The sequence below is a fragment of the Cannabis sativa genome, chromosome 8 (genome assembly GCF_029168945.1).
Source record: "Cannabis sativa cultivar Pink pepper isolate KNU-18-1 chromosome 8, ASM2916894v1, whole genome shotgun sequence".
NCBI lineage: Eukaryota > Viridiplantae > Streptophyta > Magnoliopsida > Rosales > Cannabaceae > Cannabis > Cannabis sativa.
The window spans coordinates 17,165,343-17,178,506 of record NC_083608.1 but is presented as its reverse complement, the minus strand read 5'-3'; the positions used below and the strand labels follow the sequence as shown (position 1 = coordinate 17,178,506).

General features: G+C 36.5%; 1 protein-coding gene across 1 annotated transcript; it reads right to left on the bottom strand.

Moving 5' to 3' along the window:
• Window positions 1-2,887: 2,887 nt before the first annotated feature.
• Window positions 2,888-7,843, bottom strand: LOC115701545 (G-type lectin S-receptor-like serine/threonine-protein kinase At4g27290). The gene is made up of 7 exons (XM_030629360.2): window positions 6,302-7,843; window positions 6,100-6,216; window positions 5,856-6,016; window positions 4,159-4,369; window positions 3,834-4,071; window positions 3,411-3,561; window positions 2,888-3,322 (listed from the first exon to the last, which is right to left on the bottom strand). The coding sequence occupies exons 1-7, from the start codon at window positions 7,590-7,592 to the stop codon at window positions 3,011-3,013; spliced, it is 2,481 nt and encodes an 826-aa protein (XP_030485220.2). The 5' UTR covers window positions 7,593-7,843; the 3' UTR covers window positions 2,888-3,010.
• Between the last annotated feature and the right edge of the window lie 5,321 nt (window positions 7,844-13,164).

The following is a 13,164-nucleotide window of genomic DNA, read 5'->3' as shown; positions in this document are numbered from 1 at the left end:
CCTCGATCGGAGTCGCCGGGCTCCTCAAGTGGGTCGTAATCGTCGGGAAGACCTCATCCTCTCTTCCTGGGGTGAAGCGGTAGTCTTTGGGGTGGATGGATCGCCGGGGCTCTCCCGTGCAGCCGTCGTTGGCGGACGATTCAACATGGCCAATATGTGTCCGAGCCGCTCCATAATTACGTTCCGACCACCCTTTCTACATGGCCTGGTCTCGTATGCCTTCTTCGGCTCGACATGAGCGGCATACGGACTACGAGTGTCGGCCTCGATCCTATCCAATCGAGCCACTAAATCAAGGTGTACTCGGCACCCCGAACGCCCGATGAAGATGGTGCACTTGGGGGTCCAGGTTGAATGGCCGAAAAAATATATATCAAAAAATACGGTAAGCATACGATAATTCCACAATGTAACAAATATCACAAAACAAAAACAATAAAAATAAAGACATAAAAAAAGTTCAAAAAATTGGTACACGAGTGTCTCTTTCTGAGTGTACGGGACACGAGTCTCGGTACACGACTATCGCCTCACCTGCGTCATCCACAACATCATCAACCGGGTTCTCACACCATCGTAAGATATTGTCCTCACAATGCCTCCTCCTCTCTGTCCGTGGAAGTAGCCCACTTCACTTCCAGGGTCTGTTTATGGTTCAAAAAATATCAAAATAAAACCATTTAGCATTTATTACAAGCATTTATGTTAAATAATTATTACGAACATAAGTGAAAATCATACCCGTCTAGAAAATAATGCGCCGACGTCTTTCTTCCCAATATCGCCTTTGCTTGTCCGGCTAAGCATCCCTGGGGAACCGAATCCCGTGGTTCGTGCCATACCTCTTCCCAACCTCCAAATGGCCTCGTACGCCCAATATTGTACTGCAGGTGCGAAGCCATATGCTGTGTATTTGCACTCGTGCTGAACATCCGAACTCAGCTTCTTCTCGTAGTTGGCCTTCTGTTTCAACATGTCTTTCTGAAGCGAGTGCATGAGTCTGGCGAATGAGTGCTTCCCCCAAGGCATCCGGAAGAAGAACTCGAGGTCTTCCACATATCTAAGTATGTGAGGCGTGATCAGCGCGTTGGCCTCGCGGCCGGCTAATCCACAAACAAGCACAAGCGAGCTTGTACAAGTCTTCCGGTTCTCGCGGTTGTGAACCGAAGTTGGAGTGCTTCTTTGTCTTCACCTTTATCGAATAGGTTGAAATATTTGTTGATCAATCGGTGACCCCGAGCGCGACTGCGCGCCTTCTCTCCTCTTCTGTTGGCCCCGAGGAGAAGTCCAAACCCGTAATGAGTGCAAACTCCAGCACCCCGAATCGGACCTCCTTCCGACCAACATAAAACCTCATCCTCAACTCCTCCTGAGCATCCACTTTCATTTTGTGGAGCATCAGCTGGTGAAATAACACCGAGGAGAATGTCAGTGGTACGGCATTCCAGAAGCTCCCGAAACGGCTTTCCTTCGCCGTGTTATTAAGGTTGAACTCCTCAAACCGAGCTTTGATTTTTGCAAAAATTCCAGTGCCCCTATATGTGACGTGGCCGTGAAATGCTCGGTGTCTTGGAATAATGAGTCTGGGAGCCATCTGAAAAATCAAAGACCAAACAAATTTAAATGTCAAAAAAGTTAAGAAATGTCGACATAACATCGACATCATGTCGACATTCTGTCGACATTGTCAAACATTCAACACTGGTCGACAAATTGTCGACATACAATCGACATGCTATCGACATCATCATAAAAGCAGTGACAAACGATCAGCATCGACAAATTATCGACATACAGTCGACAAATTGTCGACACTCTAACAGTAAACTACCAACAGAATCAACTGGGATTTATAATCGACAACTTATCGACATACAGTCGACAAATTGTCGACATTCTAACAGTCAACTACCAACAAAATGAACTGGAATTTATAATCGACAAACTATCGACATACAGTCGACAAATTGTCGACATTCTAACAGTAAACTACCAAAAGAATGAACTGCAACTTATTATCGACAAACTATCGACATACAGTCGACAAATTGTCGACATTCTAGGGCAAAACTACATAACATCAAACAAAGGTAAACCATCGACAAGTTGTCGACATTACGTCGACAACCTGTCGACAACAATGTTCAAACACATAACCAGATACCTATACATATCGACATCCTATCGACATCCTATCGACATTTCATCGATAACTATGTAAAAACACAGAAAACACCATTGAAACATATCCAACACATACAACATGCAAGTATTGACATCTAAATTCGCATATACAATCTAAAACACACAAAATCTGAAGCACATACACAAATTCGCATTGAAATTTCTAAAATTTAAACAGAAAAAAACTTACCTTTTCGTGGTTCAGTGGTTCACTTCAGTTCAGTTCAGTGCTTCGTCGTCGTCGTGGTCCTGGATCGTCGTCGTCGTGGTTCGTGAGGGGTTGAGGGTTCGTGCTCGTGAGGAGAACAGAGAGAGAGAGAGAGAGAGGGGAAGTCTGGTTTGTGGGTTCGTGAGTGTGGGAGCGGGTTGTGGGTTCGTGAGGGGTTGTGGGTTGTGGGTTCGTGCTCGTGAGGAGAACAGAGAGAGAGAGAGAGAGGGAACGTCTGAGAGAGGGAAATGTGGAGGGGGGGGGGGGTTCGTGATCGTGAAGAGCGAGAGAGAGAGGGAGCGTCAGAAAGAGAGAGGGAACGTCTGAGAGAGGGAATGTTTAATTTAGGGGGTATTTTAGGAAACTTTTAAAATTATAGGAATAAATTTGTACAAATTATAAAGGGGTATAAATTTTGATATAGGTTATATTATTAAGGGCAAAAATTGAAATTTCCCTTAACAATTTTACAAAATAAAATTGAACTTAAATACATAGAACCAAAAACAATATATTTACCACATATGAAAAAATATAAGACAATTTTTTTTTCCTATTCTCTACATTAGGTAAACTTATGAAAAATTTACCTAATGTGTTGATTATATGCATTAAAAATTAACGAGCATCAAGCAAAGTAATGCTTATATCATTTGTGGAAGATGATTCAGGTTTACTGGATGAAGTGTCTCCTTTAATTGAACCCATCTGCATGAAATAGGCAGGTGCTTTGGGCTCAGGCAACTTGTTTTGGCTATTCAACATAAAAATGACTGATGACATGTTTGGTCTGTCCCCAGAAATTTGTTGCACGCATAAGAGGCCAATGTGGATACATCGTAACATTTTATCTACATCAATGTCATTTGAGTTGATTAAGTACTTATCACCCAAATCTATAAGCCTGCTTTCTTTTAGTAATGTCCATGCCTGGTAGTACAGAATCCATGAGATCAGTCATTAGTTCATTCTATTATAATTGAGTAATAATATTAGTGATATACTTATTATTACTTACATATCCGATGAGGGTGAGACCATTATTTTCTTTGGGGAAACCTCTATTTTTCTTTCCACTTACAATCTCTAATACCAATATACCAAAGCTGAAAACATCTGATTTTACTGAGAATAGTCCATCAGAAATATATTCAGGAGCCATGTAACCACTGCATAAAAATTATTTTGGTTAGAAACCTGGAACGACAGCACTTTGCTCACAAGTGGATCTGATACAGGTTATAATTTAGAATAAGATGAATGAGGTTCCATCTTAAAACCAATTGGCAGTGGGAGGAGTAACCCATTCATCTTATATATCACAATTTATTTCCACACATAAGCAATGTGAGACTAACTTTGATAAAAACAGTGCAAATAAATTTATTTAATTTGGAAACAAAGACATAAAAGAGTTAACCAAATGCACCAAATTACTCACTAGGTTCCTATAACTTTGCTTGTCTTGTCTTCAATCTGGTCTCCTCCAAAAATTCTAGCCAAGCCAAAATCTGAAATCTTGGGATTCATATCATCGTCAAGTAAAACATTACTCGCTTTAAGATCTCTATGTATAATTCTCAACCTAGAATCTTGGTGAAGATATAGAAGGCCTCTAGCAATTCCACAAATAATTTGGAAGCGTGTTGACCAGTCTAGTCGAGTTTCTTGCTTTTGGTCTGTTATTTTGGTTTAAAATAAGCAACTGATGATAATTAATCACAATAGAGGATTGATTGAAGTGTTGATATATAGAAAGTTCTTACCAAAAATGAAAAAGTCAAGACTTTTGTTGGACATATATTCATAAATCAACATGTTCTCTTCTCCCTCAATGCAACAACCTAAAAGCCTTACGAGATTTCGATGTTGAAGCTTTGCAATTAACTTTACTTCATTTTTGAACTCATTTACGCCTTGTCCCGAACTTAATGATAGCCTCTTAACAGCAATTTGTTGTCCGTCTTCTAGCATACCCTGAAAATTTCACATTTTTTGTTGGTAAAATTAAAATAATATTTAAGGGGAAGGAAGAATGTAAGAGTCATCATGTTGATTACAACTATCATGGTTTGTTTTTAGCTCAGTATATCTTTGATTAGTTAGATCTAATTACTTTGATCGGATTGTATTCAGTTTCTCCGATTGGATTTTCTCACTATCTTTTCTTTTCTGTATTTTTGCCTTTTGTTTTTGCAGCAACTCCATTGAAGGTTCAAGAAGTTCTGCTGCAAGAAACCAGGGCTTAGTCGTGTAGGACCGACAAAACAGGCCACACACGATAATAACACTACTTGAAACCCACATAAAAGTTAGCAGGTTTGAGCTTGCCTTAAATGAGTTCGAATTGATTCGTCTAAGCCGTTTAATAAACGGCTCATGTTCAAGTTAACAGTCTAACACGAATCTAACCTGTTAAGATCATCTCCAATGAAAAATATAAAAATTATGTTATATTTACATCAAATTTTAACGTTGTGCATCAATGCACAATTACAAATTTTTCATGTAAAATATTTAATTAATATTTTTATTTTAAAAATAAAACTAATAACTTTATTATCAATTTTATTTATTATTTTAATATATAAGATAATAAAATAATAATATAAGTTCTTCATAATTTAATACTATAGTTAATTATACTAATAAAATATAACAAATGACATAAATGTAAATAAAAAAATAGTGCATTTATTGTGATGTAAATTTTACATCATAGCAAATGTTGTGTCAAATTTAGCATAGAATTTGCTATGTGCTAAATTTATATCACTTTTAAGCACACCATTGGAGTACACTTTTTGTTAAATGAGTTATATTTTAGCTTTACACCACTTATTTGTATCTCCATTGGAGATGCTCCAATGATCAATTTAAAATTAATTTAGTATTTTAATAGATTATAAATGGGTCTGTAACGTGTTGAACATGCCATAAATGTGTTAAACGTGTTAATATATTAATGAGTTGACATGTTTAAACCAAATGGATCATACGGGTTGTGTCGTGTCAACCCGTTTATAAATGGGTTGTGTTCACAAAATGTGTGTGGTTTCGACGGGATTTGAAGAGATTTTAGATTGAGGAATTGCTGAAAGGACTTCAGTAAGTATACACTAGGGGATCTTGTGATTTCAACCAAGGGAATAGTGCTTGTAATTGACATTTGTAATGGAATGTGTTAGAATTCAAGATAGGATGAATAAAGTTTCATTTTAAAACCAATTGGCAATGAGAGGAGTAGCCCATTTATGTTATATATTTTTATTATCTTTCCACAAATTAATAATGTGGGACTCTAACAAGTTGTAGAGAAACTTGTAAATATCTGATTGTGATGTTTACTTTAGTTGTGATGTGAATTAATTGGTTGAATGAACTAACTACATGCTAAATCATAACAAGGCAATTAACAATTAATGAAAGGTGTTTTACTTAAACTTAAAGAAGGAAAGCTTACTCTATAAACCGGACCAAAACCACCTTCTCCAAGTTTATTGCTAAAAGAGAAGAAATCAGTTGCAGTATTAATGGTAGACAATTTAAACAATGGAAGCTCCATGTCTTCCTCCTCTTCTCCTCTACTCGTATTTGTAAGTGTTTCTCTTCTTTCTCTCCTATCTTTCAAAACATAACATGCAACAACTGAGTAATAACCAAATCAGAAACTAACATTTATTAATTAGAGTAACATTAAACATTACCTTTCAAGTATTGCCTCCTGTAGATGCAACAAGCAATAAGTATGAAAATGCAACAAACACCTCCAACAGCTGCAACAATCACTGCTGTTCTTTCCACCTTATATTGTCCTTCTCTTTCTTCATTTAATATTTTATATTAGATTTATAAGAGATAACATTATATATATATTCATATGATCATAGCATAGTAATAGTCACATACCTATTTCTGATTCGGGCAAACGAAAATACAGATCTTGTGTACCTCCTGGCATTTGTCTAATATCAATTAAATCACCAAACCAGATAATACAGCCACTGCCTTCTCCTCTAATATCTATGTTGGAATAAGCCATACAAGAACAATTTTCCAAGCATTTCTTCCTACACTCATTCAAGCTATAAATCTCATTGTTGACCCATGAATGTACAGTATCAGGCAATTTGACCCCATCAAGCTTCACAAACCCATCTTTATATTTATCTTGACATATCAATGGAGTCTTTCTTTCACAACCTTGAGACCAATCCATAATACTCCACTGTTGCTCAGACTTGGGTTTGAAACCCTTTAAGCATTGGCAATTATTAAAGTCACTCACTACACAATTGGTATTAGGACCACAAGCATTGTAGTGGTCACATTTATCAGAAGGAATAGTAAAGAAACTCCTCCATGTCTTTTCAGTTTGAATCCATGTGAAGTGGTTCCAAGTTGCAGTGGTTTGATTCATCACTGCTCTTACCATGGTTGATCTATTCTTGATATTCATGGTGAAATAGGCTTCTTTATCGTTGTGTACAACAGAGTAAGTGAAAAGCATATTAGGCCCTAAAGCAGGGGCACCACTAAATGTTACACCATTCCATGGCCCAGATCGAAACACCACTTTGGTACCTTTTCTATATATAGATTCTAGTAGTAACTGATTCTTACTAACTTCAATTCTCCAAATGAAATCTCCTGGACAAGGGTCATCCCAATTCTTCCATGCCGATACACTCCTGTCTAGACCATTACCACTGTTCAAGTATGGTCCCACTTTCATACTTGATAACAAAGTATCTGAAGGATAATCAAAGCTTTGCCATAAAAATGTGTCTTCATCAGTCACAACAAGATTTCCTGATTCTAATAACTCTAACTTTGGTTTCTTGGCTTGTTTTGATGATGATGATGATGATGACCAAACCACGACTTTACTATTGTTGTTGTTGAAAAGCACTAGATTTCCGGTGTTGTTTATGAGTAAAAAACCAGTTGAACCGTTGATGGGGTTGCATCTATTTGCAACCCAAACGACAGTTCGAGCTGGGTCGTTTTTGTACCAAATTCCCAAATAACGATTGTTGTTGGAATTTCGATTAGGACTAAAAAATCCCAGCTCAAAGGTTCCTTCTTTGGAAACCAAAGTAGTGCCATCGTTTAAAGATTGTTGTAATGAATGTCCACCAGTAAGGAAGAGTGAAGAGAGGAGAATGGTGTGGGCGATGATATAAGTAAAGAAGGCCATTTTTAGATTTAATTACGTTGTATTTTGTTTCTGTATTTCCAATTGATCTAGTGTTGTTTTTCTGAGCTGAGGTTCGTACGAGGAGGACATGGTTCATGGTTGTGTGGTTATTATTTGATCACATTAAATGACACAGCTGTTTGTGTTAGTATTGACTTCAAATTAAATGCAAAGCAGGGTACTTTCTCCCACTCTTTCCACCCGTGAAACACTTTTTGATTAATACTCGTGCGTGGAGAGAAATACTAAAGGCCATGCTGCCTGTTAACATCACTTTTTTGGTGTAATATTATTATTTGTGTAATTTAATATCGGTTCTCTTATTTTAATTTAGAAGAATTACTTTACATACTATTTTTTAACTTTTATTTTTATTTTTATAGTTTGGGTTGTTTCAATAATTACTCGTTGCGATTTATATTGTTCTGCTAATTGCGATGTGGGTTGCTAAGTGAAGTTTTGTAAAAATACAAAAATAAAAAACCAATTTATATATTAATAATTATAAAAAACCGCTAACTAATTATAAGACATCATGCTATAGATGTGCTAGGTACTTTAGTGTCCAATAGCAATGCTCGTGAGTGGACGGACCACATCGTACAATTATCCATATTGGTTACTAAGAGCCTTTTTAAAGGTGCTAAAAATTTTCACATCATCCAAAAATGAAATATTTTATTTTATCTTTTTTCACATTATTTTTGACACTCTTCTAAAAATACTTCAATGGTATAGCACCCTTCAAAAAATACTATAATTATTATTTCACACATTATTATTTATATATTATTTGTTTTAATTATAAATGTTGCAATACTAAATTTTAAAAAATCATGTATCTCTTATATTGAATATGAATATCCCTTGTGGCCATATAAGGTTTGCCAAACAATGAATGGGTGCTTCGGGACGGAAAGAGAGCACCAAATATTGTGATAAATCTAACACGCAAGTCAAAGTTTAGCAGAACAAACTTTGAACGGATTTTTCGGTCACCTCTGGTATCCGTTTGACAAGCTGTCTTAACCACTAGACTCAGCTCGTCGAGGAGAACACCCTACACTAAACTATTTCACCCAACTCACTACTTTTGCCAGCGGTGTTTTTGTAGCTCCGCCCCTTTTCGGCGATATCGTGTACCGTTTAGACAAACGGTTGACATGGGTGTGATCTACTCATCGAGATGGTCGTTTTGATATATGCTACCCATATTTTTGGCGGCATATTCAAGACACCAATTTTTATTGCCACCGATAGCTAATATGCACCGCTTGGTGAGGTTTTGGAACTCTAAACTTTAAATATAGTCATATTATATGTCGTTGGACTCTATTTTGAATGTAGAATGCAATGATAATAATTATTTAGCCATTTGATAGTATAAGTAAGAGTAATATTTAAGATTGGACTAAACAATTGGAGCTCGGAACTTGAGAGCTTAAGATCGTCTTTTGGACCAAGGTTAACGACTTGGGAGAGGTAGGGACTCAACTTGATTATTGGACTTGATTTTTATATGTGATGTATAACATTAGACATATTCTAAATTTTTATGATTTGCAAATTTGTTAAAAAATTGAAAACTTAATCTGCATATATTTTTGGACTGTTCTGGGGCACTGTGTGCCAAATATATTTTTGTACAAATATTTATGTAGGTTATGATTTTTGGGTTTATTCAAAATATAGTCGTTATGCTGCCATTTTTTTTTTAAAGGAATATGTTCTTTTGTTATTCTTATTATTTGTCTGCTTTGGTTATACTGATGAGAGCCATGTTTATCATGTTCGGTGCATATTATTGTTTAACGACCTAGTCTCTGTGTCATCATAGGTAGATCAGGTGTGCACTCACCTGTAAGTGAAAGATCTAGAATCTATACAGGGAGTGAGTTGAATCTGAGCCCCGATATTATGGTGATTATCAGGTGTGACTACTCAATTTTGGATGTTGTTTTCTATGATCGGTATTGGGAGCTAAGGGTCTAGTGGACGGTGTGATATGCATTTGACGCTTGATTTTGTGATTATTTGTGGTCTCTCTACTTTGTTTATATATTTTGATAATGATGATGAGATTTTTTTTTCAAAAGCTAACCATGCGGGAATTTTTATTAAACCAAGGGTCATTTGATATTAGTTGTTTTCCTACTGGGCTTTATAAGCTCACCCCCTATTTTCTCCCTTTCAAGAATTAATTCATACTAGTGGATGAGGATGGTACCGTTGAGGAAGAAAATTATTATTACTTTTGTCTTATTCTACTTATTAAACTTTCAATGTAACTGATTTTGTATTTAAGCTGAAATGGATGGTTTGATGACTTAAATTAGCTAAGTGCCAATTAGAAATGAAGAATGATGGATGCTAGATATTATTTAGTATTTTATTTAACTTATTAAATCTATCTATTCGGTGACTACATAACTTTGGGAATATTATTGTTCTTTTATATTAATGAGTGGTCCTGATTATATTACTAGTATATTCTTATCGATATAGGAGTTAATCTATTATTTTTAAATAAGTATTTTGTGATATAAATTAAAGGATCATTTATAAGTGTTATCTTTCTACAAGGGTAAAAGTGTGACCATTGACCACCCAAGTTATGGATATTACATATCTGCCACAACCTAGGTCTCGAGTCGTGACAGAAAAATGGTATCAGAGCACTGGGTTTAATTATCTCGGAGTGTGCCACCAAATAGTTTAGATTTATTTTAAATAATAATGTTAATATGTATCTTGATATTTATATGTATAAGACATATTTATATTATTAGCATCCAGTTCTCACTAACCAGTTAGCCTTTGGTTCTCAGACCTAAGAAAATGCCTCCAAAAGGAAGGAAGACAAGGAGAACGGTTGGAGAAGATGCCCCTCCAGTTAATGTCCAACCTCCACTAGCTGAATTCTCTATGAACGTTCTTCTCGAAGCCTTAAGAGAAGTTCTTGCTCACCAGATGGATCTTGCCACTCGACAGAGTTATCATTTTCAGATCTTTCATCGGATCCAAGTGCTTGAGTTTAATGGTGAACAAGATCCCATGGTAGCTGAAAGGTGGTTGAGGTAGATAAAGAAAAATTTCAACACAATAGGAACACTTGAGGAATATCAAGTTACTTTTGATGTGTCCAAGTTAGAAGGTGGTGCAGTAGAATTGTGGGAGACCTTTTGCAGGAACAATGGAGACTGATGGGATGACTTAGCGAGATTTTGAGAGAGTTTTTAGGGAATAATATATTAGTCCATTTCACAAGAGGGCTCTTATTGGAGTATTTGATGGTTTAAGACAAGGGGATATGACTGTGAATGAGTTTTACATGAAGTTTGTAGAGCTATCCACCTCTTATGCATATCCTAGTGTTGTTGACTAACCCTTCGTGATTGAACAGTTCATGCATCGTTTGAGGCATGCAATACGTGGTCCAATAGCCCATTTGACCTTTAACAACCTGGCTGAGTGTGTGACAGCAGCCTTGCAGACCAAGGCTCATGTAGAAGGGAATGAAAAGAAGAACACAAGCAAGGGAAAAGGAAATGACTGAAAGATGACCAAGAAGAATCAAGGGCAGTGGTCCCAAAGACAACAATTTAGTGGGGGTAGGACTAGTAGTGGTTCATCTAGAAAGACTCGTAGTGGATCATACGGGTGTTTCATTTGTGGTCAACAAGGTCATAAGAAGAAAGATTTCCCACAAAGACAACAAAGATTTCAAGCATCTCACGGAGGACCCATAGGGAGTTATGTAGAGTCTACTCCTTTTCATGGACAGCCCAGGACCAACCAGTCTCAGTCTTCCTCCTATAATTTCACACCCCAATCGGGCCAGCAGTCTCAGTATCAACATCAGTTTAGGCCATAAGGTTTAGGGTTCAACATGGGGTACTCACAAGGTTTCTAAACTCCTGCTCCTAGTGGGAGTCAAAGAGGGTACAATCAAGGTAGATGTCTGGTGCAAGTATGAGTCATCCTAGTCACAGGAAAAGGAAAAGCAAAAGCAAAGTCATCCGCTCAAGCCTATGCTCTTGGGGTTGATGATGTAAAAGGCAGTCTAGACTAGGGAGTTGTTGATGGTATGGTTCTTATCTCACACTCTTGGGCTCATGTGTTATTTGATACTAGTGCATCGCATTCCTTTATATCATTGATGTTTGCTAGTATGTTGGGTTCGAATTGGAAAACTTTTAGTCATGCGTTACATTTAAGTGTACCTATGGGAGGACACGGTGAGGTATCACCATATGTAGGTCAGTTTATATTGTGTTTGAGGGACACAAGTTGTCTGAAAACTTATTAGTGTTGCCTATGGGACAATTTGATGTAATTCTTGGTATGGATTGGTTATCTAAATACCAAGCTATTGTGGATTGTTCACGTAAAAGAGTGACTCTTTTAACCCCTAGTGGTGATTTCATTATTTACCGAGCCAACATGAAAACAGTGATCCTATCTTAAGGGCATGCTTAGGTGGAAAGAGAAACTTAGAGTGTTATGCGAATCTATTTGCGATCGAGGATGAGTCTAGGGATTTAGACCAGTTCCCTTGGATATCAGTGATTAGTGGTTTTTCGGATGTGTTTCTAGAGGATTTACCAGGGTTACTGACTGATAGCGAGATCGAGTTTTGCATTGATTTGATTCTTAGAGCTCAACTAGTTTCTATAACGCCTTGCCGCATGGCACCTGCAGAGTTAGCTGAATTGAAAAAACAATTAGGGGAGTTAATGGATAAGGGTTACATCAGACATACTACTTCTCCATGGGGAGCTCCAGTTAGGGGTGTTCATAAAATAGCCGATCCAATCCAATCCAATTCGCAAAGTGCGGATATCCGCACTTGTGCGGATTGGATTGGATTGAAAAATTCAAAATCCACACTTGTGCGGATTGGATGTTGATTGACATGTAAAAGTAACCGATCCAATCCAATCCACACATTTATAACAAAATTAAAAATAATATTTACAAATAGCATTTTAATGTAAAGAAAATAGTAATTTAAAAGTCTAATACATATAATACATTTATATTGCAAAACTTAATAGATAAAATGTATATTCTATTCTTATATTTTTTTTTTCTACATGCAATTTAAAATAAAATTAAATATTTTTTTATGTATACAATTTTTTTCTTCCTTTGAATTTGTTATTTGTTATTTTATTTATTTAATGTGTTGTTGGAGACATAAAATAACTATAGTTTGTTTTATTTTGTTGCTAGTTATGTGAAAAAAAAATATTTTTTTCATAAATATTAAATAATTTAATATTAAAAAGTAACCAATCCAAAGTAACCGATCCAATCCCCACTTTTGCGGATTGGATTGGATCGGATTGGAGCTATTGTGCGGATTGGATTGGATCCAAAAAATGAAATCCGCACTTAGTGCAGATTGGATGTTGTTTGACCAAAAAAGTGCGGATTGGATCGGATGAACAACCCTAGCTCCAGTCTTTTTGCCAAGAAAGTTGATGAAACTTTGCAACTTTGTGTCGACTATAGAAAGTTGAATCAGATGATAATTAAAAACAAAAATCCTCTACCAAGGATTGATGAT